The sequence below is a fragment of the Suricata suricatta genome, chromosome 8 (genome assembly GCF_006229205.1).
Source record: "Suricata suricatta isolate VVHF042 chromosome 8, meerkat_22Aug2017_6uvM2_HiC, whole genome shotgun sequence".
Taxonomy (NCBI): Eukaryota; Metazoa; Chordata; class Mammalia; order Carnivora; family Herpestidae; genus Suricata; species Suricata suricatta.
In genome coordinates this window covers 42,750,800-42,777,408 of record NC_043707.1, presented here as the reverse complement: position 1 = coordinate 42,777,408, position 26,609 = coordinate 42,750,800, and the positions used below count along the sequence as shown (strand labels likewise).

The 26,609-nt window shown below is 43.8% G+C and overlaps 1 protein-coding gene across 6 annotated transcripts in view; it reads left to right on the top strand.

Moving 5' to 3' along the window:
* The window catches only part of LOC115299509 (myomegalin-like), a 180,838-nt gene that overhangs the window by 10,594 nt on the left and 143,635 nt on the right, over positions 1-26,609 (top strand). For all 6 annotated transcript variants that reach the window (XM_029948898.1, XM_029948905.1, XM_029948904.1 and 3 more), the window contains exons 2-3: positions 10,266-10,321; positions 14,454-14,602. In XM_029948898.1, the coding sequence (XP_029804758.1) occupies positions 10,266-10,321; positions 14,454-14,602 (205 nt within the window). The remainder of the gene's footprint in view (positions 1-10,265; positions 10,322-14,453; positions 14,603-26,609) is intronic.

The following is a 26,609-nucleotide window of genomic DNA, read 5'->3' as shown; positions in this document are numbered from 1 at the left end:
AGGGTAACTACTCAGAAGTGGATCATATGGTAGCTCTATTTTTAATTTTGTAGGGAACCTCCACACTCTCTTCCATATTGGCTGCACCCAATTTATATTCCCACCAACAGTGGGTTCCCTTTATAAGCTTTTTATAGTGCATTATAGGACCATACTGAAAAAGAAGACTCTAGATTCATTCTTTTTATTTCGGGCAGATCTGTAAGTTAAGAAATTCTCGTCCTCCTTCTCTTATCTCCCTTCTCCACTCTCCTCCTGTGATTCTTCCCCTAAAACTGTATTCCTCAAAACCTTCGATTTCAATAATATAAATAAAATCAAGATACAAAGTTGTACATGCAGTGTTATTTCTAGTTTGTGGAAGTCACGCAGGCATACGGACTGAAGAACAACGGAAAGTAAATGCATGAAAACTCTTTGCCGATGTCGCCTTTAGGTGGTAGCGTCTTTTATGATTTTTCTGTGTACATTTTTCTCCTTTCCAAAGTTTTCTAGAAGGAGCATTTAATTCTTTTTAAATCATTAAAAATAGACATAATGAAGAGAGGAAACAGTAAAAGATCATGTGAGTAAAAAGGTAGGTAGAAACAGGACACGCTCGGTCTTGATGCCTGGTCAAGAGTTCTGAGACAGTGCGCCAACCGCCGTGGCACACCGCCATGCCTTGTGAGTGGTGGTCGCTCATGAAAACCGAGGACCACGGGGTGCATTCATCGCCAGGACCGAGAGTAAAAAGCATGAGCAAAGTTTTACAAGTGGGTGGAGAGACCATACACCATCCCTGCGTGACGCAACTGAATCCGAAGGAGATTATTTTTACATCTCTTTTGAAAGAGTGACGTCAGTGTGTTAGCTGATTCAGGGCATGGAGAAGAGGATTTATTGGATGTCTGATAACCTCAGGAGGCAAAGTCAGAAAAATAATTACTTGAACTTCCTTTACCTTATTATGGTATGAAGTGGTTTGTGCCTCTGACCCTTGATGGAGAGCAGCAAGAAAAATAATGTTCGTTCCTTTTGGGCCTTAGTCCATGAGCAAACAATAGGTCATAGAACTTGGATCAGTTGGTGCAGGTGCCCCAGGACGCTGGTAGCTCCCGGTAGCTATTGAGGACTGATTAGCACTTCAGAAAACGGTCTCCCGGCGTTCCATGTGGCCGTGGTCACTCTGCGTGAATAGACTCTGTTGAGTGAAGGGTGTAATTGCAGCCTGTACTGGAGAAAAGTGAATGCTGCTCTATCAGTGCCAAGTCAGCCCACACTTAGTGTGCGGGGCAGGGGCGGCGGGGGGCGGGGGGCTCACACGTGATGCGCTCTCCGTTCTGCGGGGCTTTGCCGATGAAGCGTCCTAGCTCGTGGAGGTTATAATCATAGGTCTCGAGATGAGAAAAAAACTGTAATCTCTCCGTATTTGTGCTCTGCATCTGTGACTTCCACCCTATTTGCATTCGAATATGTTTATGCAGTTCTAGTGCTGAATGGGGGGCGGGATTTGGCAACATTCGGGACACACAAGATACTCCCCGTGTCTCTCTTGGCAGGAGAACAGAAGATCTGAGGAGAAGTCTCAGAGCTGGTTCGCTAGTGGCCTTTCCTGTTTTGACTGTGTCTGTCCATTACCCCTCTGCCTTTCGGTTTATTCCCTTTGTCCCACAAGGACACAGTGTTAGCACAGGAGAGGTTCAGGGAAGGTGTGAGCATTGAGAGAGATTTGGGTAGAGATGGGGAAGTACATAATGGTGGATGACTCACTTTCCAGGATAGGACCTGTCTGAAAAGTCATACTTGCCACTTCCCCTTTAGGATTTGAATTCCTTTGTCACATGTCATCTGTTACACCGGTATGGAATGCTCCAGTGTGACCATGTCCAGTGTGGATGTGTTGACTCTAAATCCAGTCTTCACACAGCATCGCTGTCCACCCTCAGAGTCTCCGGTTCTCAGGGGCCACTTCCCTGCAGTCAAGGCGGGTGCAGACGAAGCTCCAGGTACAAGTGTAGGCGGAAGTAAGACGTATTGGCAAGAGTGAAGTTTGGAGTCAGGTGCCATTTTCTTTTTTCTTTTTTTTAAATGTTTTCTTGATTTATTTTGAGAGAGAGAAGAAAGAGAGAGTGGGGGAAGGGGCAGAGAGAGAGGGAGAGAGAGAATCCTAAGCAGGCTCTGTGTGCTGTCTGCGCAGAGTCCCACATGGGGTTTAATCTCACAAACCGTAAGATCATGAGCTGAGCTGATATCAAGAGTTGAACACTTAACCAGCTGAGCCACCTGGAGCCCCAGGTACCACTTTCTTTCCTTTTTTAAAAATTTTGTTTATTTATTTTTGAGAGAGAGAGAAAAGAGAGAGAGCGAGCATGAGCAGGGGAGTGGCAGAGAGAGAGAGGAGGACACAGAACTCACAGTGAGCTCCAGGCTCCGCGCTGTCACCACAGAGCCTGATGTAGGGCTCGAACTCACAAACTGTGAGATTATGACCTGAGCCAGTCAGATGCTCAACTGACTAAGCCACCGAGGCACTGCCATCCCTCTCCCCCCACCGCCCCCACGTGCCACTTTGAAGTACAGGCTTGACACCAACTAGCTGTGTGATCTTGTGCAAATCATGTCATCCTTCTAGACCTCTTCTTTCCTCATCTGTGAAATAGGGATACGGTACCTACCTGACAGAGTTTTGTGAGGACTGAGGGAGATGATGCCCAGTAACCATCAGACACTCGATGAATGGTGGTAACAGCATTGGTCATGGGTGGCGGGGGTTGTCCACAATAATGGTGGTCATTTAATGCAAGATTTGTGCTGAGGAGGGGTGCCTGGGTGGCTCAGTCGGTTAAGCCTCTGGCTTCGGCTCAGGTCAGATCTCACGTTCGTGGGTTCGAGCCCCGCATCGGGCTCTGTGCTGACAGCTAGCCCAGAGCCTGGAGCCTGCTTCCGGTTCTGTGTCTCCCTCTCTCTCTGACCCTCCCCTGCTCGCGCTGTCTCTCTCTGTCCCTCAAAAATAAATAAAAGACATAAAAAAAAAATTAAAAAAAAAAAAGATTTGTGCTGAGGAAATTTCCGCTGGAAGAAAACATGTTGGACCATGAAATGAGGCACAAGCAGTCGAGAGACAGTCACCTGTAGATGTCTTTGTTCTTCACTGGCAAGAACTGCTACTGAAACCCTGCCATTTAAAAAGCGCTCAGAGCCAGAGCTTTAACACTAAGGTAGACCACAGTTCTTCTTCTCTGTCCAACTCTTTTGTATTTGCAAGCGTTGAATGTGGATACAAATTAAAAATATAAAAATTGATCTCTGAACATCAGAAAGATTTTTTTCATTTGAATCAGAATTTAGTAACTCATGTCAAATGAGCTTGAAGAATATAGGAACTAGGGGCGCCTGGGTGGCTCAGTTGGTTGAGCCTCCAACTTCAGCTCAGGTCATGATCTCTCAGTTCATGGGTTCGAGCCTCGCATTGGGCTCTGTGCTGTCAGCTCAGAGCCTGGAGCTGCTTCAGATTCTGTGTCTCCCTCTCTCTCTGCCCCTCCCCCACTTACTCTCTGTCTCTCAGAAATAAACATTAAAAAAATTTTTTTTTGAGAAAACATAGGAACTAGAATTGAATGTGTGTTTAGTTTAGTGTCTGGTGCTGAGGAGGACCCCAGTGAATAGCAAACGTCAACGGTCTTTGTGTTATACCACTTACTCCCCACTGTTTGAGAATATCAGACTGAACCCAACCTCTTATGTAGTTTCTCTTTTATTGAGGGCATAGATCAGAAGAGCAATGTAAACTGGATCAAAATACATTTTCTTTTTTAAAAAATAAGAATTGACCTTTTAGTATAAATCGTGAGAAAAGGAAGACATTCACTTGTACTTTCCACCATCCTGAACCTCCAGCCTTACGTCTTGTGCAGATTCTTGTCCAGCCCTTACCTAGAGTAAATATCTCAGTACTGACCCTTTCTTGTTTAACATTTTGTTTATTTATTGAAAAATTTTTTAACATTTATTTATTTTTGAGAGACAAACAAAGCATGAGTGGGGGAGGAGCAGAGAGAGAGAGGGAGACACAGGATCCAAAGCAGGCTCCAGGCTCTGAGCTGTCAGCCCAGAGCCCAATATGGGACTTAAACTCATGAACTGCAAGATCGTAACCTTAGCTGAAGTCAGATGCTTAATTGACTGAGCCACCCAGGTGCCCCTCTTTTATTTATTGTTTTAAGTTTTATTTATTTATTTTTGAGAGAGACAGAGATAGCATGAGTTGGCGGCGGGGGGAGAGGGAAAGAGAATCCCAAGCGGGCTCCACTCTGTCAGCGCAGAGCCTGACACAGGGCTTGAACTCATGAACCAGTGAGATCATGGTCAGAGCCAAAACCAAGGGTCAGATGCTTAACCAACTGAGCAACCCAGGTACCCCCATCTCGTCTCACATTTTAAATCGCCCTTGGGGATTCTAACTAGTTGGATGAAGGTCCTGTGTTTGAGGAGGAGAGTGTGAATTCGGGAATTCGGCACTCGTTTCCTCCCATGGCTTCCCTTACTACTGCTTTCTTCCTGAGGGTTAGAGCTGCAGGAGGAAGGCTGAGGGCGGGGAAAGGTGACAGTGTGGGAAGGAGTCCTGGGGGCAGCTCCTGCTTGCTCGGCCAGGGGGGAACTATATGAAACCCCCAAATACACCCTTCATTTTCCTTTTTGGGGTCTTTGTCATCTTTCCTTCTGTATATATACCCATCCTTCGTGGCCAGATTCAGTGTTCCCTGTTTTCTGCAGATTTCCTCCTACCAGGACAGAATTAATTGCTCTCTCATTTATGTTCTTCAATCTGCCTTAAATCTGGTTTTTCTTGTAATTATCTCATTGAATCCTATCTTTCTTCCCCAGTAGACTCTGACTGCTTTGATGACAGGGTGTATTTCTTTTTCACCTTTGTATTTCTAGGGCTGGCCATATAAGCCACTTCTCTGTAAATGTTTATGAGATGGAATGAAAATCCCTAAAAACAGCAGTCAAGGCCCAGGTTTTTGCTCTAAGTACTGTTATAGCAGATTGTTTTTCCCCCTTCTGAATTTTTGTTTATAATTAAAAACAAACTGTATATAAAGAAGTGTGAAAGATAGAATGTGCTTCTGAGAGACGGCCTTTGTCTGCAGGCTTAGAGATCTTTAGCAAGAGTGGTGGTGAGTAATGAAGGCGGGGCCCAGACCATGTGGGACAGTGATTGCCCTGGGCGGGGAGGACCTAAAAGTAATTGCCACTTTGGGAGTTTGGAGACTCTTATGGGAAGAAATACCCGTAGGTTAAACATTTTACTAGGTGAGACAAAGGAGAAGGTAATGGGGACTGGACAGACATTGGCTTCATAGAAATAGTTGGGGGAGGGGGGTGACTTTGGTCCTGGGAGACCACTATCTCATACTGTCAAAGATGTGTTGCACATCCTGCTTTGTAATGGTAAAGGCCTGTGGTTGCCATCTAGCCATTGCTTGTGCATGATACGGTCCATTGCAAGATTCATTGCTCTTTAAGGTCCACAAATTAACCAGACCAAAATACAGGGCAATTAACCCCAGATGTACAGTTTGCAAAGGAAGGTCAATGGCTTCCCTACAGAAAATCTCTCTCTGCAGGCTCCATTGTTGTGTTACCCCTTGGTAAGGAAGAAGGACCCACATTTCTACCCCTCCCCTCAATGTTAGGAGACAATAGAAAGCTGGACTAGCTGCTTACATTTTGGAAAGGAGCTATGTCAGTGTGGCCGTTTTCAAGCAAAGCGAAATCGAGTGCTTGGATATTCCTGGTATAATTGAAACTACTATATTTAGGAAATTACTGGAAAAAATCATCAGAGCACAGTTTGATAGCAGCAGAGTATCAGAGTGTGGCAGATGGCTTTGAGAGACTCAATTATTTTCTGATTATTCTCAACCTGACCACCCTGGAAAAGTCAGAAGAGCTAGTGATATGGGATATTGAATGTTGATGTGTTGTTTGAGTCCAATCTCTTCTTAGCTGCTTATCAGCAAATCAAGAAAGCGTGGACAACACACCAGGCGGAAATTAAGTGGGCGAACAGCTTGTGTGTGGGGTGTGCTTGGAAGATGCTTGGGTCTTCAAACTAAGCAAGAGAGTGACTTGGCAAAATTAATAATTGTGACGTTAGTGGAGTTGGTATCAATACTGACAGATCAGTGAGGTAGAGGGAGGGAAAGGATGGTTCATTTACACAGGAAATCACCGTGTAAGGTAAAAGCACCTTGGGAGAAAGATTATACTTGTACGTATATGCCGTGTTCTCATGAACCATACGCTCGCTGAACATGAGCCTTCCATGGACTGATGGTAAAAAGTAAACCTACAGACACTTCAATTTGAGGAACTGGGACAAGGGCATGTACGTTTTTTCCAGACTTGGGTAATATGGAAGAATTTACCGACATAGGTGACCGCTTCCCAAAGCAGTGTGCATGCGTGTGTTGCGCGTGTGTCTGATCCAGCCTGGAGTTTGCCTCTAGCATACCTCGATTCTCTTTGCACTCTGGTTTACCTGATGTTGCCACAAATTGCAATCCCCTAGACATACACCCCTGTGTTTCTTCACTATGAGCCCCTTCCCTGGGGGAGCATCAGATTCCTTCCCAACCTTTTGGAGCAGATGATGAGCCCCACCCTTGGGCAATGAGAGGGGGAACTTGAGCTGTTAATAGAGTTGAAGTGATTTCAAAACCCCCCTGAGACTGTAAGTATGCCCATTAGCTCGGTGCCCATGCAGAGTGACCTCCCGGCCCTTTCTCTTAGTGATTCGCAGCGGGCAGGCAGCTAGCTGAGAGCCGGTGCGGGTGGGGCTGGAGACGGGGCGTGTCTCGTGGGGCCTCACTATAACCTGCTCCACGTCTGTAGTGTGGCATCTTCAGCGCAAAGAGCATTAAATGAGATCATGTCCGGAAAGCCCACCAGATCCTTGGAGAGGTTTTAACATGGACTTTATGGCTAAGCATCTGTTAGAATAGAATTGCATAGTTACTGCAAGGGACCTTAAAAACTCCATGTACTTCTTTACAAATATTTGAGGAAACCAAAGCCCAGGAGGTAAAAGTGACTTATAAGCCAGTGTTAGTGGTTCATCATCATAGATTCGCGAATTGCACACAGAAGCAACTAGGTTACTCAGGACGGTCTTTTTAAAATGTTATTTGAGTATAGCGGACACACAATGTTACATTCGTTTCAGGTGTACAACATAGCGATTCAACAAATTTATACATTATGCTGTGTACATTGCGAGTGTAACAACTCTCACCATGCACTGCCATTTAATATCATTGACTTTCTTTCCTATGCTGTATTTTTTATCCCCATGACTTATCCGTTCCTTAACTAGAAGCCTGTAGTTGCCATTTGCTTTCATCCATTCTGCCCCCTCCCCTCGGGCAACCATTAGTTTTTTTCTCTGTATTTATAGGTCTGATTCTGCTTTTTTGCTTGCTTTTTCATGTGTGTGTGTGTTTTTAGATTCCTCTTATGGGTGAAATCATATTGTCTTTGTCTTTCCCACTTCCTTCACTTAGTATAGTACCTTCTAGCTCCATCCATGTTGTCTCAAATGGCAAGATCTCATCCTTCTTATGGCTGAGTAATATTCTGTTGTGTATATATACACCACATATACCTCATCCATTCTCAAGACTGTGTGTTAAAGCAGAAATGAAATTCTGTCTGCATTTGATCTGTACCAGGGTAACAGCCTCAGACACCTACACAGAAGCCAGGTGGGTATCAAAAGTGAGTGTGAGAGCTGGGACTTCAAAGATGGGGAGGACAGGGCTGTGACAGACTAGAGAATGCATGTTTGTTCTATTGAAAGGCAGGAGGTTGTTCCCTATGTGGTGGGAAGGCAGGCCCAGTGTTCCTAGACCCATTCATTTTCTTTCTCTTTTTTTTTTTAATGTATACATATAGAGACAGTGCAAGTGGGGGAGGGGCAGGGAAAGAGGGAGACACAGAATCTGAAGCAGGCTCTAGGCTCTGAGCTGTCAACACAGAGCCCGATGCGGGGCTCGAACCCACAAATTGTGAGATCATGACCTGAGCTGAAGTCAGACGCTCAACTGACTGAGCCACCCAGGTGCCCCTTGATCCATTCATTTTCTAAGAGAAGTTGGGAGTGGGTCAGCTTTGTGCTGACCAAATAAAACATACTGGCTGGGTTGAATTTGGCCTGAGGAATGGCCATGTTGCTGATGGTACAAGCATGCTTCCCTACCTAAGTCTATAAACTGAGCGTATAAAGGAATCCCTCCAATATGTGAAGAGCAGCGGCTAAGTGTAAGGGTAAGGTTTTCAAATTTTTCAAGACCATGTTCTGGCGGATGGCTTCAGTATCCTTTCCCTACTTTATCACAACAGAGGGGAATTTGTAAGTAGTACATTCATCTCTTTAATTGTTCGCTCTCAGGGTAAGTTTTTAATGAGGAGAGAAGGGAAAGAGGCAGATGACCTGGAAGAACCACAAGCTGGCGATCTGCTATGGCATAATGGAAAAAATCGCCAGGTGGTGTGTGTGGTCCGGTGTGCCTCGTCTGGTACTCTGATGTCCATCTGGAACTTAACAAAGTGAAGATTCATGCCAACGTGCAGCCTTGAGGCAGAGAAGGAAGAATAACGATCGCTAAACAAATGTCAGTCTCTCCGCCTTCCTGAGAAGCCCTCTGCATCTCTGTCTACACAGTTCTTTGGGGAACCGCTTACTGGGTGCCCCCCAGGGTTTAAGGCGTCTCCCTGTGGGATTAGTGCAGTCATCTTTCTGTTTCTGCCTTCCCCACCCCGTCCATTGTCAAAACAGTAGCCAGCCCTTTTAAGACAGTCATCACTCCGTTCAGCCCTCTTTTTGACTCACAGGATTCCAGCGGCCAAATGCTTCAGTACAGCCTGAAAGGCTTTTACAGTCTGCCCCCTGCACAGCCTTCCCGTTACTTCCTTGACCTTCCCCCTCTCAGTTCCTCACCGTGTATTCATCCTGCCCAGCCACACTGGCCTCCTTTCTGCTCCCAAACATGCTGGCATGCTCCCTCCTGTGAACCTTTGTAGTTGATGTTCTCTGCTGAGAAGACTCTTTCCCCAAATACCCTATTTATTGCTTCTAAGAGAAACGTTGCCTACTAAAAATGCGTCCCTCCTCCTGCCCACATTTCCAGGCCCCCCTATCCCCGTCCCCGACTTCAGCTTTTTATAGTACTTGTCCCCAGTTGCTCTATGCAGTTTACTTATTTGCTTCCCCTTACTGTAAGTTCCAAGAGTGCGGGCATTTTTGTCCATTTTGTTCACTGATACATTCATGCTGCTAAAAACAGTGCTTTCTAAAAACATAGTAAGTACCTGACAAGTATTTGTTGAATACGTTTTGGAAAAATTTTTCCCTTTTCTGCTAGGGATGGTGACCTTCACTGTGCTGGACAAATACACCTCTTGCTGCCGAACTGTGACTCTCACATTACCATGAATAGACTCATGCCCTCGTTCACATGCAGGTGGGGGGAGGGGAGAGAGACAGGGAGAGAGAGGATCCCACATTATCGGTGCAGAGCCTCATGTGGGGCTCAATCTCACAAACTGTGAGCCAAAATCAAGAGTCAGACACTTAACCAACTGAGCCACCCAAGCATCCCCCATTAATAGACTGTTATCTGTTTTCCAAGTTTTCTGAGTCAGTTCTACTTCCTAAACGTAACATTTTTTTGTCTTTTTATTTTTTGGGGATTATTTTTGCTTATCTCCATCTCCACTGTCTTTTCTTTTAGTTAAAACCAACACAACTTCTTGCTTTGCCCATCCGCTTTTATTCCCTCCACACAGTCTCACTCGGCAGCCAGAGTGATCTACTTAAAATCAAACTCTGGTCATTTACCATTCATTCCCTCATTTAAAATCCTTCAGTGGTTTCCCATTGCCCTTCACACAAAACCCTGTATCCTTACGCTGCATGGTCTTCTCTGTTCTCCCACAGGTTAACTTCCTTCCAGACTCAGGGTCTTTGCTGTTCCCTCATAATGGAATTGTGTGCTCAATGGCTGTCTTTATGTGTTCCTACTGAGCATAGAAACCTTCCTGTGGGGTTTGTCTTTGTATCTCCAACACTTAACGCTGTCCTTAATCCATGGTAGGAGCTTAATTAAATACTTGCGGAGAAATAAATGAAAACAGAACGTAGGTGTCTTGCCATCTCAGGGATTGGGGACCCTGTGTGGGGGGTATCTCATTAATTAACAATATGTTTCTCTCCACAGAGATTATTTTGCAGAGGATGAAGGGGAGATGCTACCCAGAACAAGTCATGTGGCAGGTAAGGAGGGTGTGGGTCTTACCTGGATAAATTCTTGATTTCCTGCTGATCATAATCCCCTTGAATTATGGACCCTTAAATTCTTCATGGCAGGGGCACCTGGGTGGCTCAGTCAAACATCTGACCCTTGATTTTGGCTCAGGTCATGATCTCACGTTTGTGAGTTCGAGCCCTGTGTTGGGCTCTGCACCAACATGGCAGAGCCTGCTTGAGATTCTCTTCTCTTTCCTCTCTCTCTCTCAAATAAACAAACTCAAAATAAACAAACACATAAATAAAATAAATTCATCATAGCAATAGTCTCAGGCTCTTCATGAATTTACAGATTTGCACACACCACTGTAGCATGTAATTCCACACCTTCCCAGCACAGCACAGGAAATCATAATTGAAATTACGATTCTGTAATTGAAAGGTTAAAGTCACTTGTAAAATGATTAAAATAGATTCTGCCACTAAAATGAAATTTTGACTCATATACCATTAATATGGGTCTAATAATAGTGTCAACCTCATAAGTGAGATTAAATGGGAAAAACTTTTATTGTAGACTTATTGAGGAGTAAGCACCCAGTAAATATTGTTGTGATTAATGTATTCATAATAATATCATTACTGAACTAAATGAGCCCAGGGCTTACCTGAACTATGAAGCCAAAGTGAAGATAGTTCTCTCTGGGGGAGCATTTTTCACAAGAACCTTGAATCACTTAAGGGTTTTGCCTACTTTGCTAAGTGATTCGCCTTTTTCATTCCAGCCTTGAAGCACAGATGGTTTGCATGCACAGCATGGAAAAAGGTTTTAATTGGAATGTGTTAAGGATTTTAGAGTCAACTTACAGTTAGCATTTGTAATTGTGTATGTTAAATCTCCAAATTCGAAGGGTCTACTGTACTCACTTTGAATATTAAGATCCTGCATTTTGCAGTAAAAATTCAAAGGATGAGGGCAAAAATGGAAGGGGAGAGAGGAAGCCTGATACAAGGTGACTACTTTCATTTATTATTTCTTTTAATTCATGAAAGAGCTCTGTGAGGTTAAGTATTATTATTCCTCCTTGTACAGTGGCAATGAAGTTGAGCAAAATTAAGAGATTTGCCTAAATTCCCACAATTAGCAAGTGGTGAGAATTCATATCCAAACTCCAAAGGCTCTTTCCTTCCATCACATCCCACTAGTGTAACTGTAATGTACTGTTCTGTTTCATCAAATTTTCTTCCTATTTAATTTCACCGAATTGTGGGAGAACTAATTCTTTCCAATTTCTCTTAAGCATTTATTTGCATTTACTTAGAAATAGTTGAATAGCAACAAAACAGGTGCCACCTTATTATTACTATAATTATTATTAATTTGCAGTCACAGCATGTCATATAATTAACAACAACAATTATTTTGTACACGCTGAATCAAAGACAACTGAATACAGAAACAAAATACCACGTCTGTCTATAACTAATTTGTGCTGTGTACCAATAAAACCTACTTTAAATTTCTGTTCCATTTTAAAACCCTGTACTCTATCAGGCAAGATTAGTGGCTATTGAATATACCAGTAAGGATAAGGCTACCTAGTGGTACCTGGCTGATTCCTACTCTTGATCTTGGGGTTGTGAGTTTGAGCTCCGTGTTGGGTGTAGAGATTACTTTTAAATAATCAGGGCACCTGGGTGGTTCAATCAGTTAAGCATCCAACTCTTGATCTTGGCTCAGGTTGTGATCTCATGGTTCATGGACTCAAGCCCCACTTCAACTCTACACTGATGGCTGAGAGATTCTCTCTCTCCCTTTCCCCTGCCTCTCCCCCACTCACAATGCTCACTCCCTCTCAAAACCTATAAACATTTAAAAGACAATAAAATAAAATTTTAAATGAAAAAAAGAGTGATCTGAAGACACACCTGATACTATATACAGTGTCCATGTTAAAGACCAATCGTATGGCCCATTTTTTTCTCTTAGATCAGCGGTGTAAAGGGGAGTTAAATACTTTTAGACAAGAAAAAGACTGCACTGGAATCACCCTATTTCTCATCATCATTTTCTTCTTCATCTTTTATCGTCTTCATTTTTCTCCTCACCGTCCTCTTCCTCATCCTTTTTGTCTGCTTACTCTTTTTCTTTCTTTTCTTAGCAGAGAAAACATTCTGAGTTGACTGAAGTATCTGGAGGCTTTCTCTTGTGCTCTGGCAAGTTTGCAGAAGGAAAAGAAAGAGGGAGGGAGGGGTATTTTCTCCCATCCCATGGCTTGCCTCCTCATCCTTAATGGTTTCCTTTGTGAGCAGAAGCTTTTTAGTTTGATGTTGCCCCGCTTGCTTATTTTTGCTTTTGTTGCCTTTGATTTTGGTGCTCTTGCACATATGGTCAATTAATTTTTGACAAAGGAGATAAGAATTTACAAGGAAGGCAGGAAAGGGAAAAGACAAAAAGGGAAAGGACAGCCAAAGCAGATGATGATATTTTGCCTCTTGGCGCCTTTGTCCATATGTGTGTGTGTGTGTCTAGTTAAGTTTTCCTCAGAGCCCATTTTTCTCTTACTTGTGCTGACGCTGTCCATGGAGCTCAGTGGACTGCGATGGCTCTCATTCTTTGACTTAAAAAAATGTCCGTAATAAAGGGTCATTGTTTCTTTCTGCCAGCCAAGAGAAGGTGTATTTTTCTGTCTTCTACCTGAGTCTACAACCCTAAGCCCACCTCTGTCTGATGTCTTCTGTGTACTGCGCTTCTAGAAAGCCCAGATCTCCTTTCGCAGTGGTACTTCACTAAGCAGGCATGAGCTGAGCACCAGCTTTTCCTGGGGCTGTTCTCCCTTTAATTAATGGAATGATTGCATCTCTACCTCCTTCCCTGTTTTTCCTTAACTCTTAGATCTATGACGAGTCCCTTTCCTGCTAAAGTAACACAGTATTAGCCGACTGCTGGGAAGGTTGAGTGGAAAGAACGTAGGATTGGTTCTGCCGCTTTTTAGCATCGTGGTCTTGGTCAAGCAAACTTGCTGAACCTTTATTACTCAGTAGGAATGGATTTAATAATCTCATCAGTCTATTTCACTTGGGGGTAGTGACTTTATAAATGAAATAATTCGTATGAAACTATTTTGTAACCTGTAATGCTGTGAAAGATGTTGGTGGTAATAATTGTTACTACTCTTCAATGGTGACCTGAAATATTTTTGTAGAAACACCTCTTAGCCAGTAGCTTGATTTTTTTTTTTATGAAAGAGAAGCTATTTCAGTCTTCTTTTGTCATGTGCCAAACCACTGTAAAACGTAATGGCCTAAAACAGGTGTCAGCAAACTGCAGCCCATGGCCAATTGCCAGTTTTTATAAATAAAGTTTTATAGCAACACAGTCATGCTCGTTCAGTTACATATTGTTTGTGCCTATTTTGAGCTGCAAGAGCAGAGATGAATAGCTCTGACAGACATGGTATGATCCACGAGCCTAAAATATTTACTATCTGGCCCTTTAAAAAAACTTGCCCACCTGGGGCTTAAAACAACAATGATTTATTACTTCTCACAGCCCTGTGTGTTGACAAGCTGGCCCTTTCCTCTGCTGGGCTCACTTGGGACTCACTTGGGGTTGCTCCAGTAGCTGCAATCTTTTGAGAGCTTGACTGGGGCTGAGACTCCACAGACGGCTTTACTCGTGTGTCTGGCCGTGGGTGACTGAGCCGTAGGCTGGGACAAGTCCATGGCCCCTGTACTTGGCCTTTCCTCCTCCAGGGGGGTAAACTGAGCTGCCTCACCGGAGCGTGGTCTTGGGGCTCTGAGAAGGCAAGAACAGAAATGCAAGGCCTCTTAAGACTTAGTCTCTAGAATTCCGTGGCATTTCCACCATATTCTCTCTTTCAAAGCAAGTCACTAAGCTAACCCAGATCCAACGGCTAGAGAAACAGACTCCACCTCTTCATAGAGTAGCCGAAGCATCAAATTACAAAGGGGCACAAACATAAATTAGTGCGTTTCAGGAGGGACCATTATTGATATGATCAACCACAGGCTGCTATATGTGAACTGTTTCCATGTGGTACTTTGCAGAAACCAAATTCTGCGGGATTGTGCTGGTTAGAATGATCCTAATGCCACTGTTACATAAAAATTTTTTGTTGCTCCGTTTTACTGGCAGCTTTTCTTAGTGACACTAAAGATCGAGGCCCTCCAGGGCAGTCACAGAGTTGGAGAAGTGGTGAGATCCCCTTTGGACAGATGCCTTCCTTGAGAGCATTTGAAAACCCCCCGCAGGTGCAGACCCAGGCTCTTCGAGACTTCGAGAAGGTAAGTCACACGGGGGGATGACTGTTACCCCAATTAGAAGGAGCCCCAAGGGATAGTGATATGACCCACAGAAACATGAGCCATGGCTTGGCGTGGACGGTGGCCATTCTTACAGCCACCAGCATGATGTCTCTTTCAAGAGCATGTGTCCCGAGGGCGCCCGGGTGGCTCAGTCAGTTAAGCATCTGACTTCAGCTCAGGCCATGATCTCATGGTTCGTAAGTATGTTGGCCTCTGTGCTGTCAGCTCAGAGCTCACTTTCGATCCTCTGTCTGCCTCTCTTTCTGCCCCTCCCCCACTCATGTGTCCTCTCTCTCTCTCTCAAAAATAAATAAACATTTAAAAAACTCTTAAAAAAATTTTTTTAATGTTTTCTGTTTATTTTTGAGAGACAGAGACAGTGCGAGCAAGGGGGGGTCAGAGAGAGAGGGAGACACAGAATCCAAAGCAGGCGCTGAGCTGTCAGCACAGAGCCTGACGCGGGGCTCGAACCCACAAACCATGAGATCATGACCTGATCCAAAGTTGGACGCTTAACCAACTGAGCCACCCAGGTGCCCCCCAAAACATAAAAACTCTTAAAAAACTAAAGAGCATATGTCCCCAAAAACAATATGCGCTGGTAGCTATGCCCTGAGCACTCTGGTCCATGGACAATTGCCTGTTCCAATGAGTCTGTCTTACCATTTTTACCCCTGGTTTGCTTCTCAAGTAAAGTCAGGATGTTTCAGTGTCACACTGAGAATCTTTAGCTGGACCACAGTGTGCTTAGGAGACCTAGTCCGACTGACCAGCCTTACATTCTTGGTGGCTGGCTTGAACCACCCTTGATACCTGGATACTGTCTGCAGTGTAAGGTGGCCTGTGACACAGCCATTTGCTTCTCGGAAAGAACCTGTCATCGTTGCTTCAAACTTTGGATTCAACTGTTAAAATGCTCTGTGTCTTGGTAGGTTTATCCTTAGATTTGGACAAGAGCCAAATTACTGATAATGTAATACAGGTCCCCACCTCCCTGTGCCCTGGATTGATCCCAGGAAGTCTGTACAATAGAACCTGTCTTCTGGGATTTATATGGCCTGGAAAGAGCAGTAGGATTTCTTACACCTGGGTGCTAAAAAAAGAAGTAGCTCTTTGGTGCCCCCTGGGGGTTGCCCGTGGATCAGGCCGTATGTGAGCACTATAAATATGCCCTTAGATTTGTGGGTGGGTTTCTTTCATTTGTTGGATTGATAGCTTTTGACTTAAAGTAATACATTTCTATTTTCAAAAAAGGGTGAACAAAGCAGGGTTGACATGGGTTTACCCAGTCTCGCTTCAATTTGTGAACAGAAATGTTTCCCAAGGATCTGATGTACATCCTACCAAATATTCCTGTGGACAAAGAATATGCTCTTTATAAACATGCCTGAGAATGAAGCAGCCTACTGTTAGTGTTGAGGTTGTTCTTTTTGGTTTTTGTTTTGTTTTGTTTTTGTTTTTTTTCCTCAGAGTTGCCATGGATACTGTTGTGGGCTTTTTGTGGTTTTCTTGTGTGTGTTTTAAAGATACAGAGAGCTTGCAGGAATATTAAGTGGTTTTGAAGACTAAACCTCTGAACAGCTGTGTGAGGCTGGTGGTGGCAGAAGTGGTGCTAACAACCCCTCCTCTTTTGTCACCTTTTGCATCTGCTGCCACGTGAAATGGGTGAGCAGAGAATGGTGGTGCACCCCAAAGCTGTGTGGGATGCTCTCTGGAAGCGTCTGTGGGGCTGTTCCTTTTGGTTGAGAGGGGATCTGGAATACAGAAGTAAGGGAGTCACCGCCGATGGAATGGGTGGCTGGCCGCGGTGGGCACAGGGAAACGAACAGGCTGAGCTGGGCACCGGGCAGAGGTCAGCTGACTCCTCAGGTGGCTCCCCACGTCCCTCCTCTGCCCAGCCTGGTCTACGATGGCGGATTAGTCCTCACCACTCAGTGCCGGGAGCCACTCGTAGAAACCAAGAGGATTCAGAGAAAAGGCCAATAAAGGATATTTCACGTCTCACCTGCTGTGTGTCAAGGAATAAATAAATGACAAGGCTATGACACACTATTTTGTCAGAAAGGTCGTTGCCCAGGCTCATAGGAATTTTGACTTTTTTAGTGCCATAGGGTCTATGTACCATCATCATAAATCCTGACTGGTGATGGGGTCAGAGTGATTTTTACATACAAACTCCTTCCTGTGTACTTTCTCATGGTTACCACTCCTGCCCCACCACCAGCATGTCTGGGATGAGCGAGACCAGAGCAACATGGGAATAGTACTAGCTAGCACATGTCAATCACTTTCTATGTGTCAAGTGCTGTTCTAAGTGTGTATAGTATTATCTCATTTAATGCTCACCACAATCCTGTGAAGAAGCAGAATTACTACCTCAATTTCTAAGTGAGGAAATAAAGGCATAGAGTAACAAAAGAACTTACCCAAAGTTTCCTTATGTGGGCCTAAAAACACTCATCATTTTTGTGACCTAAAATAGTGCATGCTTTCTAGTTTGGGAGCTCATCTGGTTAACGTATGGTGGCCTTGGGACTGAACCATTAGCTCCTGGAGCTTAAATGAGCAGAGTGTGGTATTGTCTTCTCTAAGGGAAGTGTAAATCTCCGTTACTTCCCAATATTCCCCATCACATGCTTTTTGCCCCATTAATTCTGAACTATTTGCAATTCAGAACTATTTCATACATTTTTTAATGTTTTTGAGAGAGAGTGAGGGCATCAGGGTGCACAAACAGGGGAAGAGCAGAGAGAGAGAGGGAGATAAAGAATCCGAGGCAGACTCTGAGCCACTAGCACAGAGCCCGAGGCAGGCTTCAGCTCATGAACCGAGAAATCATAACCTGAGCCAAAGTTGGACACTGAACAGACTGAGCCACCCAGATGCCTCTAAGCTGTTTCATACTTCTGAGTTTTTGTTCTGGGGATTCCCTCTGCCTAGAATACCCTTTCTTTCCTATTCTTTACCTCCTTCACTCCTACTCACCCTTCATGTTTCAGCTCCAGTATCATTTTCTTTTGTTACAGAATGCCTTTCCTGATTATCTAGTCTTAAAACATTACCCTGACTCTAAGCTCCTCAAAAAAATACCCCTTGTTTGTGCTTTTCTAGTTTTAAGAACATAGTGTAATGCCAATGTGTAGTAAGTGCTTGGTAAATGCTCAACTAAACTAATCTTCTTTGATTTGGATTTTCACGCCCTATTTTCCTCCAGCCAATTCTGTTGAATTTGTATTTGTCCAAGCCTCCTTTTAGTATTCACTGGATATATATTCATAGTAAGTTGAATGGTTGTGAAGAGGATATTGGTGTATTAATTGATTGGTTAGGATAGGACACTGAGAAGTCAAGAAAAGTACATTTGTTTGTAATGACAAGTTTAAAGGAAGATTGTTTTTCAGCTAAACTGGAGTGATAGCATTATGTCAGAGACCTTTTGAAATATTTGACAAGGCTTATTAAGATCATAGTAGTAGCTAAAAAAATAAATAACATTTATTCAATGTTTATTATATACTTTTTAAAGACATGTAACATATTTTATTTTACCATTTTTCAGGTTTTTTTTCCTATTAGACCTGTGAGGAGACTAAACCTCAAATAACTTGTATAAAGCTGGACAGGTCTCAAGTGACGGAGTCAGACTAGCTCCAGCGTTCTTGGGGTTCTTGGGAAAAGAAAGGACCACTCAGAGAAGGAGAGGTTGTGTGGGTGGAGTGTCTACAGTTTGGTTTTATAGATAGAATCAAAATGGCAGATCTAACACGAAACCCATGGAGGGGTGGGGGTCTGTGACCATGAGCTCTAGAGGGGGCCTCCACTGCCTTTCCCTGGTTACGCATTTTCTAAGAATGTGGAGTTTAACACGAAAATGTCGGCAAACCCAGCTGCCGTGTTTGCCTAATTATAGTGTGAAGCCAGCCTTCTCTGGCAGTCCCAGCGAACCACAGTGATTCAGCCTTTTGAGGCCCCACCCGTCCTGGCAAATTTTTCCACTTGGATCTTGATGTCGGCGGGGAGGGAGGAAAAGAAAAGCCCCAAAAGGGTTTTCTATCTGTGTGGAGATGTGAGTGCTCACAGTTTGGGGCTCCCATTCTAGGCTAGGTGAATCTGGCCACTCCTGCCTTTAGACCCAGCCATTCCCAGGGCCTTCTCAGTGTTCCTCTGTCATCACAGCCTTGGAAAATGGTTGTGACCAGTGAAGTGCGTTCTCATTTACACACACACACACACACACACACACACACACACGCAGCATCTGTGCTCCCCAAACCACAGCACTCCAGGCACTCACTGGCCTCTTGAGACCTTCAGAAAGCTATTAGATGAGCAAGGAAAGGCAGGGGGAAATCCTAAACTTTGAGCAATCATAAGCACAGAAGGTTTTCTTTTTCTTTTATTTTTAAAAGATTTTTGTCTTTAAGTAATCTCTACACCCGATATGGGGCTCAAACTCATAACCCCAAGATCAAGAGTCACACACTCCACTGACTGAGCCAGCCAGGCGCACTGAATTTTTTTTCTATTTAAATCTCACTTTTCAGAGGGATTCCGTAGTTGTTCTGCAGAACTTTAGAAATGTTTTCATTCCTAAGCAACATTGCCAAAGATTATGTATCAGGTCAATCTTTTTTTTTTTTTCTTGCCTTAAGAACTCTGAGTAAAAGGAATGGCTGACTCTGAGTGCTGAAATGTAAAGGGGTTATTTTCAAAGAGCCATGCAATCTCTTTAGGGGCATAAGGTATTTAAATGACACAAGATTTAGTTGAAATAGCGTCTAAAGCTACAGTGGGAGACACACCACAAGATGAGAGGAATTGCCAAACCAACATATGTCTTTAAAATCTCAATGTTTGGACAAAACATTTTTAATGATTTCTATTCATATATGTATGTGAACTTCACAAACTTAAAAATCTTACCTCACATTTGGTGATATAATTAACAAAGTAACCTTATAAAGAATGAAATTGGGGCTCCTGGGTGGCTCAGTCCAACTTTGTTAAGCATCTGACTTTGTTAAACATCCAACTTGAGCTCAGGTCATGATCTCGCAGGTCGTGAGTTCGAGCCCTGCGTCGGGCTCTGTGCTGACAGCTTGGAGCCTAGAGCCTGCTTTGGATTCTGTGTCTCCCTCTCTCTCTCTCTGACCCTCCCTTGCTCACACTCTATCTGTCTCTCTCAAAAATAAATGAACATTAAAAAACTTTAAAAAAAAGGATGAAATGACAAAAATTGGAAAACCCTGAAACTCTGACAGGTATAATTACCAACATGGAAAAGAGCAATCATTTCTGTGGAGAAAATGGCATTTCAATGAGAAAGATTCTTTTTTTTTTGGTCTTTCTGTTTCCTCATTAGAATTTGTCTTCTCTTCACTGTATGAAGAAAAGCTCTGTATTTCTTTCTGTGGACCCCGGGGAATTTCCAGTCCAGTAATAAATTTTTAAACAGTAATAAAAATCCCGATACACGTAATATTTATTGAGCGCTTACAGTGTCCAGGGCTCTATAGATGCACTTACTTAACTTGCAGTAGTATCTTTCTCCGTTCTTATAACAGCCTTCTGAGGTTAGTACAACCATTATGTTCATTTGTTCTGAGCGGGACACTGATGCTGAGGAAGACTGGTGATTGCTGGGCAGCAGTAGAGCTGGGATTTGAACACAAGTGTCCTGCTTTCAGAGCCTTAGCTCTTAGCCACAATTTTATTATGCCTCTCTACGGACAGCTGACCTCCTCACTCATTCGTGCCCTCAGTGCATGGGTGCAGCCTGTGTGCCGGGCCCCGTTCTAGCTGTCAGATGCACAGTGATCAGGTGGAAATGAGTATGGAAGGTGACTGTGTACTTCATGATACCGGGGCCAAGTACATGGCAGGGGTGGAAAAGTACAAAGCCCGGCAGCACAGCGATGATGATAAACGCAGGCTGCTGGTGAAATGACGCCCTCCCACACCTGCCTACGGCCTGGGACTCTCTGTGATGTACATGACTATTTAATGCAGCCGCAGCTGGCACTGAGTCCTTGGGCAGCCGCCCCACTGCCCACCAAGGACTTATACATAGAAGGAAATCGAGATGCTTCCTGCATGAAAAGACATGTTTAAGGATGAATGTTTATGTCAGTATTCTTTATATTAAAATATTAAAAAACTCTGGGGCACCTAGGTGGCTCAGCCGGGTAAGTGCTGGATTCTTGATTCCAGCTCAGGTCAGGATCTCATGGTGGTGAAATGGAGCCCTAGATGGCACTGCACTGGGCGTGGAGCCTGTCTATGATTCTCTCCCACTGCCTCACTCTTAAAAAAGGAAAGGAGAAGAAAAGGAAGGAAGGAAAAAAGGAAAGAAGTATGGATCTAATCCATTAAGGTGAGGGTTGATTATTTCAAATACAGTATATGTACACAAGAGAACATCATAGAGCAATGTACTGAGTCAGAATGGGGCCTGTAATAGCAAATTTAGGATTAAACAACAAAACAACAATGTGACAGAATATTACATAAAATCTCATTTTGAAAGAGGGAAAAAATAAAAATGTTTGGAAGGCTATACACCAAAATATTAATAATGATTATGTCTGGGTGATGGGTTTAGCCATGAGTTCTACCTTCTTTATAACTTTCTGTTTAACCGGAATGTTTATTTTTGAGAGACAGAATGTGAGCTGGGGAGGGGCAGAGAAAGAAGAAGACACAGAATCCGAAGTGGGCTCCAGGCTCTGAGCTGTCGGCGCAGAGCCTGACTCTGGGCTCGAACTCACGAACCGTGAGATCAGGACCTGAGTTGAAGATGGATGCTTAACCAATTGAGCCACCCAGATGCCCCTACCTGAATTTTTACTTATGTTTTCATTCTCTTTAGGCATTCACCAGACATTTCTGGAGTTCTTATCATGTACAACATAATGTCCTAGCCCTGCAGATACAATAACCAAAATGCAAACCTGGTCCTCCCTCATTGTCTTTCCAGATTAGCTGATTACAACTATATAGTCAGTGCTACCCTAGAAGTAAGGGGTGCTCCACAATATGGCTGGGGCCCTAACTCACTTGGAAGAGGTGGGAGGACTCCGTGCAAGCTTCCTAAAGGAAACTGCATCTAGCCAGGCAACTGAAGGGGAGGAGTAAGAATTAGCCACCAAGAGGGGCTGGGGATGGGAGAAAGAAGAGTGTTCCAGATTCAGCTGAGAAAGATGAAGTGAATATACCTCAGGGTGTGGGTGCAAGGAATGTGGAGAAGTGTCAAAACTGGAGGGAGAGAAAGAGAGACAGAAAGAGAACACTGGCAACCAACATGCAGGGCTTTGCAAACGTTTTATGGAAAAGCTTTTAAATGTTAACAGAGCTCAATGGGGAACTGCTGCTGGTTTGCAAAGAAGCTGGTGACATGATCAGATTTTCCTTATGGAAAATTCCCTTTGGCTTCTGCATAGACTCTGGGCTGGAAGGATGAAGTCTAAGGCAGAGAGGGCAGTTGGGAGGCTGGTGCAGTATTCCAGGCAACGGTGGGGTGTGCTGACAATGTAGGAATGGGGGAGACAGGTGAAAGAGGATGAGATTTCAGAAGCAAAAGTGACAGGGCAGAGCCAGTGAGGGAGAGGAAGCCTGATGCAAGCTCCCACCAGCCCATCTCTCCATTCCCACCTCAGCTGGGTTGTCCCCCTCATACACTTCCAAGTACCTTGTACTTTGCCCTTTAATAGTGGGAGTTCTTTGTTCAGGCCAGGTCTGTCTTGTTTTTAGAATCTGAGCTCTGTGGGGTGCCTGGGAAGCTCAGTCAGTTGAGCGTCTGGCTTTGGCTCAGGTCACAATCTCACAGTTCATGAGTTCGAGCCCCGCATCGGGCTCTGTGCTGGCAGCTAGCTCAGAGCCTGGAGCCTGCTTCGGGTTTTGTGTCTCCCTCTCTCTCTCTGACCCTCCCCTGCTCATACTGTTTCTCTCTGTCTCTCAAAAATAAATAAATGAATAACATAAAAAAAAAAAAAGAATCTGAGCTCTGATAGCAGGGATAGGGTTTGTCTCATTCACTGTTAGATTCGGTGATGAGTGTGGTGCCTGGTTCAGAGCAGATGTGCCCCTTTCTTTTATTCCTGTGTTTGGTTGGATGAATGATGCCAAGCTTTTTTGCTTGGGCAACTTCTGAGTGATGCCATCCACAGGTGCTGCTGTTATGATTATTAAAACAACAGCAACAAAACCAGTACAGTGATTTTCATCCTTGAAAGAAGAATGAGATCTTTCCTGTTCTTGAAAAATTCTAATTCTAACTTGCAAGCAGACAGGTAATTCCAATAATAAGAGTAGGTTCCCGATACGTTGTGAAAGCAGTCAAGAAGGGCCCTCCCCGGCGTTAGGGTCAAATAGGCTTCCTTTACTAGGTAACATCTAAGTCAAGTCCTAAGGGAAGTTGACAGTTAAGTCAGCACTGAGTGAGAGGAGAAGGGCAGTGACATTCCATGCTGCTGCTCACACCCATGAGTAGTCCTGGAGGCATCAGAGAGCACAGCGAGTTCGAAAACAGGAGGCTCTTTCTCATGGCTGAAGCACTAGAGCTGAAGCACCCACTCCCTCCGCATGGTCAAAGCGTTACTGTTGTAACCACAGCCATTCATGGTATCATGGTGAACTCCTAGCTCTTATGCCCAGGGAAAGTCTCAGTTGTGCCTTTGGAATCCCCTTCTTTCCTGGAGGAGGATGGAGAAAAGATTACTGAGCATCTAGAAAAATAACTGAGGCCATACACTGATGTGTCACCCCCTGAATCCTAGAAGCTCAGCAGAGAATGTGTTCGGGTTGAACCAGTTGTGAACAGACACCACCGAGTTCTGGTGTTGGTCGAGCCAGATGGAATGGAGAAGCTAGTTTGGAGTCCTTGGGTCCTTGGGATCTCGGAGTATCAGTGCAGTTCAACTGTCCCTGTCCGTTCAGCCTTGAAGCCCATTTAGCGGTCCTCTGACAGCACTATTTCTGGCTGCCCCGTTTATTTTTGGTGTCCAGGGAAGTTGTTATTTGTTTTTGTTTGGGTTTTATATAGTTCCCAGTGCTCCGATGTGATGGTGACGATGACCTCTTGTTATTCCAGGATTGGGGGTGGTGTGGGTGTGTATCTATGGTGGGGAAAGGCAGCGGGAACATCGAATCCCTGTCTCTTACCCACATGACGATGCTGCCAAAGATAGGGTTGAATCAACCCGATGGAGTAACTGTGTTGTTAGCTCCCTTGTCATCAAGCCGGTTAAATCAAGAGAAGGCTGTGTGGAGAATGGGGGTCAGTATGCTTCAGAGTTTTAGGGGAGAAAATGAAATGATATTATTAATATTTTAGCATCGAAAAGATTCTAAAGCTTCAGGAATTCTGTGGAAATTTTAGAAGCAGTTTCAGAAGAAAGATTTGGTTATTGTGGAACCCAAAAGAAAAAAAAAAAAAGCCAGGTCTTTGCAGCCTTCACAGTCTCCTTTCTGGGGCAGGCATCAACAGTTCGCTTCTGGAAGACTGGGCGGAACCCCTGTGGAAATGAAAGTGAAAGCCGATGGGGGTGGGGGAGAAGTTGATTGATTGACATTTTCCTTTCTGAAATGGTGTGTGAACGTTATGCATGTTCTAAGGGTAGCCTGACGAGTATGTTTTTCCAGTGACAAAATACAGAGTGGACCATGTTTCCTTTCTGTTTTATATAAGAATTGTTAACAAAACTTTAACTTGATAAAACATGAGTGTTTGATAGGGAGGGCCACTTAGAGGATACTTTCTCCAGCCTTCATATTAGGGCCCCATAATCTAAGCAGGGATTAACATATAGAACATTTAGAAATGATCAGGGTTTTTTTTAATATTTATTTTTTGAGAGAGACAGAGTGCCAACAGGGAAGGGGCAGAGAGAGGGAGATACAGAATATGAAGCAGGCTCCAGGCTCTGAGCTCTTAGCATAGAGCCTGATGCGGGGCTCAAACTCCTGAACCACAAGATCATGATCTGAGCCAAAGTCGGATGCTCAACTGACTGAGCCACCCAGATGCCCCTAGAAATGATCAGTTCTAAACCATTTGCTTTTCACTGAATTGAATTGAAGTGGACATTGAGTCTTTATCATTGAAAATGCTTTGTAAGTCAAAGGATGGAGCAAGTTACCTCTCCCAGCTTGGGTTTCTTTCTTCTTGTTTAAGTAACAGCTTTATTGAACTTTAATTTACACACAGTGAAATTCACCCATTTAACAGGTACAATTCCATGGCTTTAGTATATTTGTTAAGTTGTGCAACAATTACCATTACCTAGTTACAATCACATTTTCATCTCCCCCCAGAAAACCTCACACCTATTCGCAGTCACTCCCCATTCCCTCTCTCTGCAGCCCCTGGAAACCATTCATTCATCCACTTTCTCTCTCTCTTTGCCTTTCCCGAACATTGCATATAAAAAATCATACAATATGTGACTTTTTGTTTGGTGTCTTTCACATTAATACAATGTTTCAAAAGTTCATCCATGTTGTACGAGGTACCAGTATTTCATTCCTTTTTATAGCTGAAAAATATTCTGTTGTATGGATATGCTAAACTTTGTATCCATTCATCAGTTGATGGAGATTTGAGATGTTTCTATTTCTTATTAATGATGCTCCTATGAACATTTGTATATAAGACTTTGTGTCCACACATTTTCTTGGGCATCTAAGTAGGAGTGGAATTTCTGGGTCATATGGTTAATTCTATGTTTAACCTTTTGAGTCCTAATGATTTGGTTTATTCGTCTTGAAAATGGGGAAAACTATGTTTTATATAAATTCAGGTGGTCAGATCCCCCCAGGTCACAAGGAAGATTATTTACAGTGAGGGATAGTGCTTGCTTGCTTGCTTTCTTCCTTCTTTCCTTCTTCCTTCCTTCCTTCCTTCCTTCCTTCCTTCCTTCCTTCCTTATTTCCTTCTTTCTTCCTTCCTTCCTTCTTATTCTCAAGTTGGTTAACATAAAATGTAGTCTTTGCTTCTGGAGTAGAACCCAGTGACTCATCACTTACAGGTAACACCCAGTGCTCATCCCAACAAGCGCCCTTCTTAATATCTATCATGCATGGAAATTCCCCCACCCCCATCAACCCTCAGTTCTCTGTATTTAGGAATTTCTTATGGTTTTCCTCCCTCTCTCTTTTTATCTTATTTTCCCTTCCCTTCCTCGATGTTCATCTGTTGAGTTTCTCAAATTCCACAAATGAGTAGTACATGATATCTGTCTTGCTCTGACTATTTCTCTTAGCATAATACCCTCTAATTCTATCCACATTGTTGCAAATTGCACAATTTCATCCTGTTTCATTGCCGAGTAGTAGTTCTGTGTGTGTGTGTGTGTGTGTGTGTGTGTGTGTATCACATTGTCTTTTTAAAAAATTTTTTTAATGTTTATTGATTTTTGAAGGAGTGAGAAAAAGAGGATGAGTGGGGGAGGGGCAGAGAGAGAGAGGGAGACACAGAATCGGAAGCAGGCTCCAGGGTCTGAGCTGTCAGCACAGAGCCCAACGCAGGCTTGAACTCACAATCTGTGAGATCATGACCTGAGCTAAAGTCAGACACCCAACTGACTGAGCCACTCAGGTGCTCCCACATTGTCTTAATCCATTCATCAGCTGGTGGCCACTTGGGCCCTTTCTATAACTTTGCTCTTGTTGATAGTGCACGTGCTCCTTCAAATCAGCATTTTTGTATCCCTTGGATAAATCCCTAGTAGTGCAGTTGCTGGGTCATTGGGCAGTTATATTTTTAATTTTTTGAGGAACCTCCACACTGGTTTCCAGAGTGGCTGCACCAGTTTTCATTCCCACCAGCAGTGCAATAGGATTCCCCTTTCTCCACATCCTCACCAACACCTGTGGTTTCCTAGGTTGTTAATTTTAGCCATTCTGCCTGGTGTACAGTGAGGGATACCTTTTTAAAAGATGCAGGGACATGAGGTAGAAGTGGAAGTATTTTGTCTGTCGCAAGGGAATC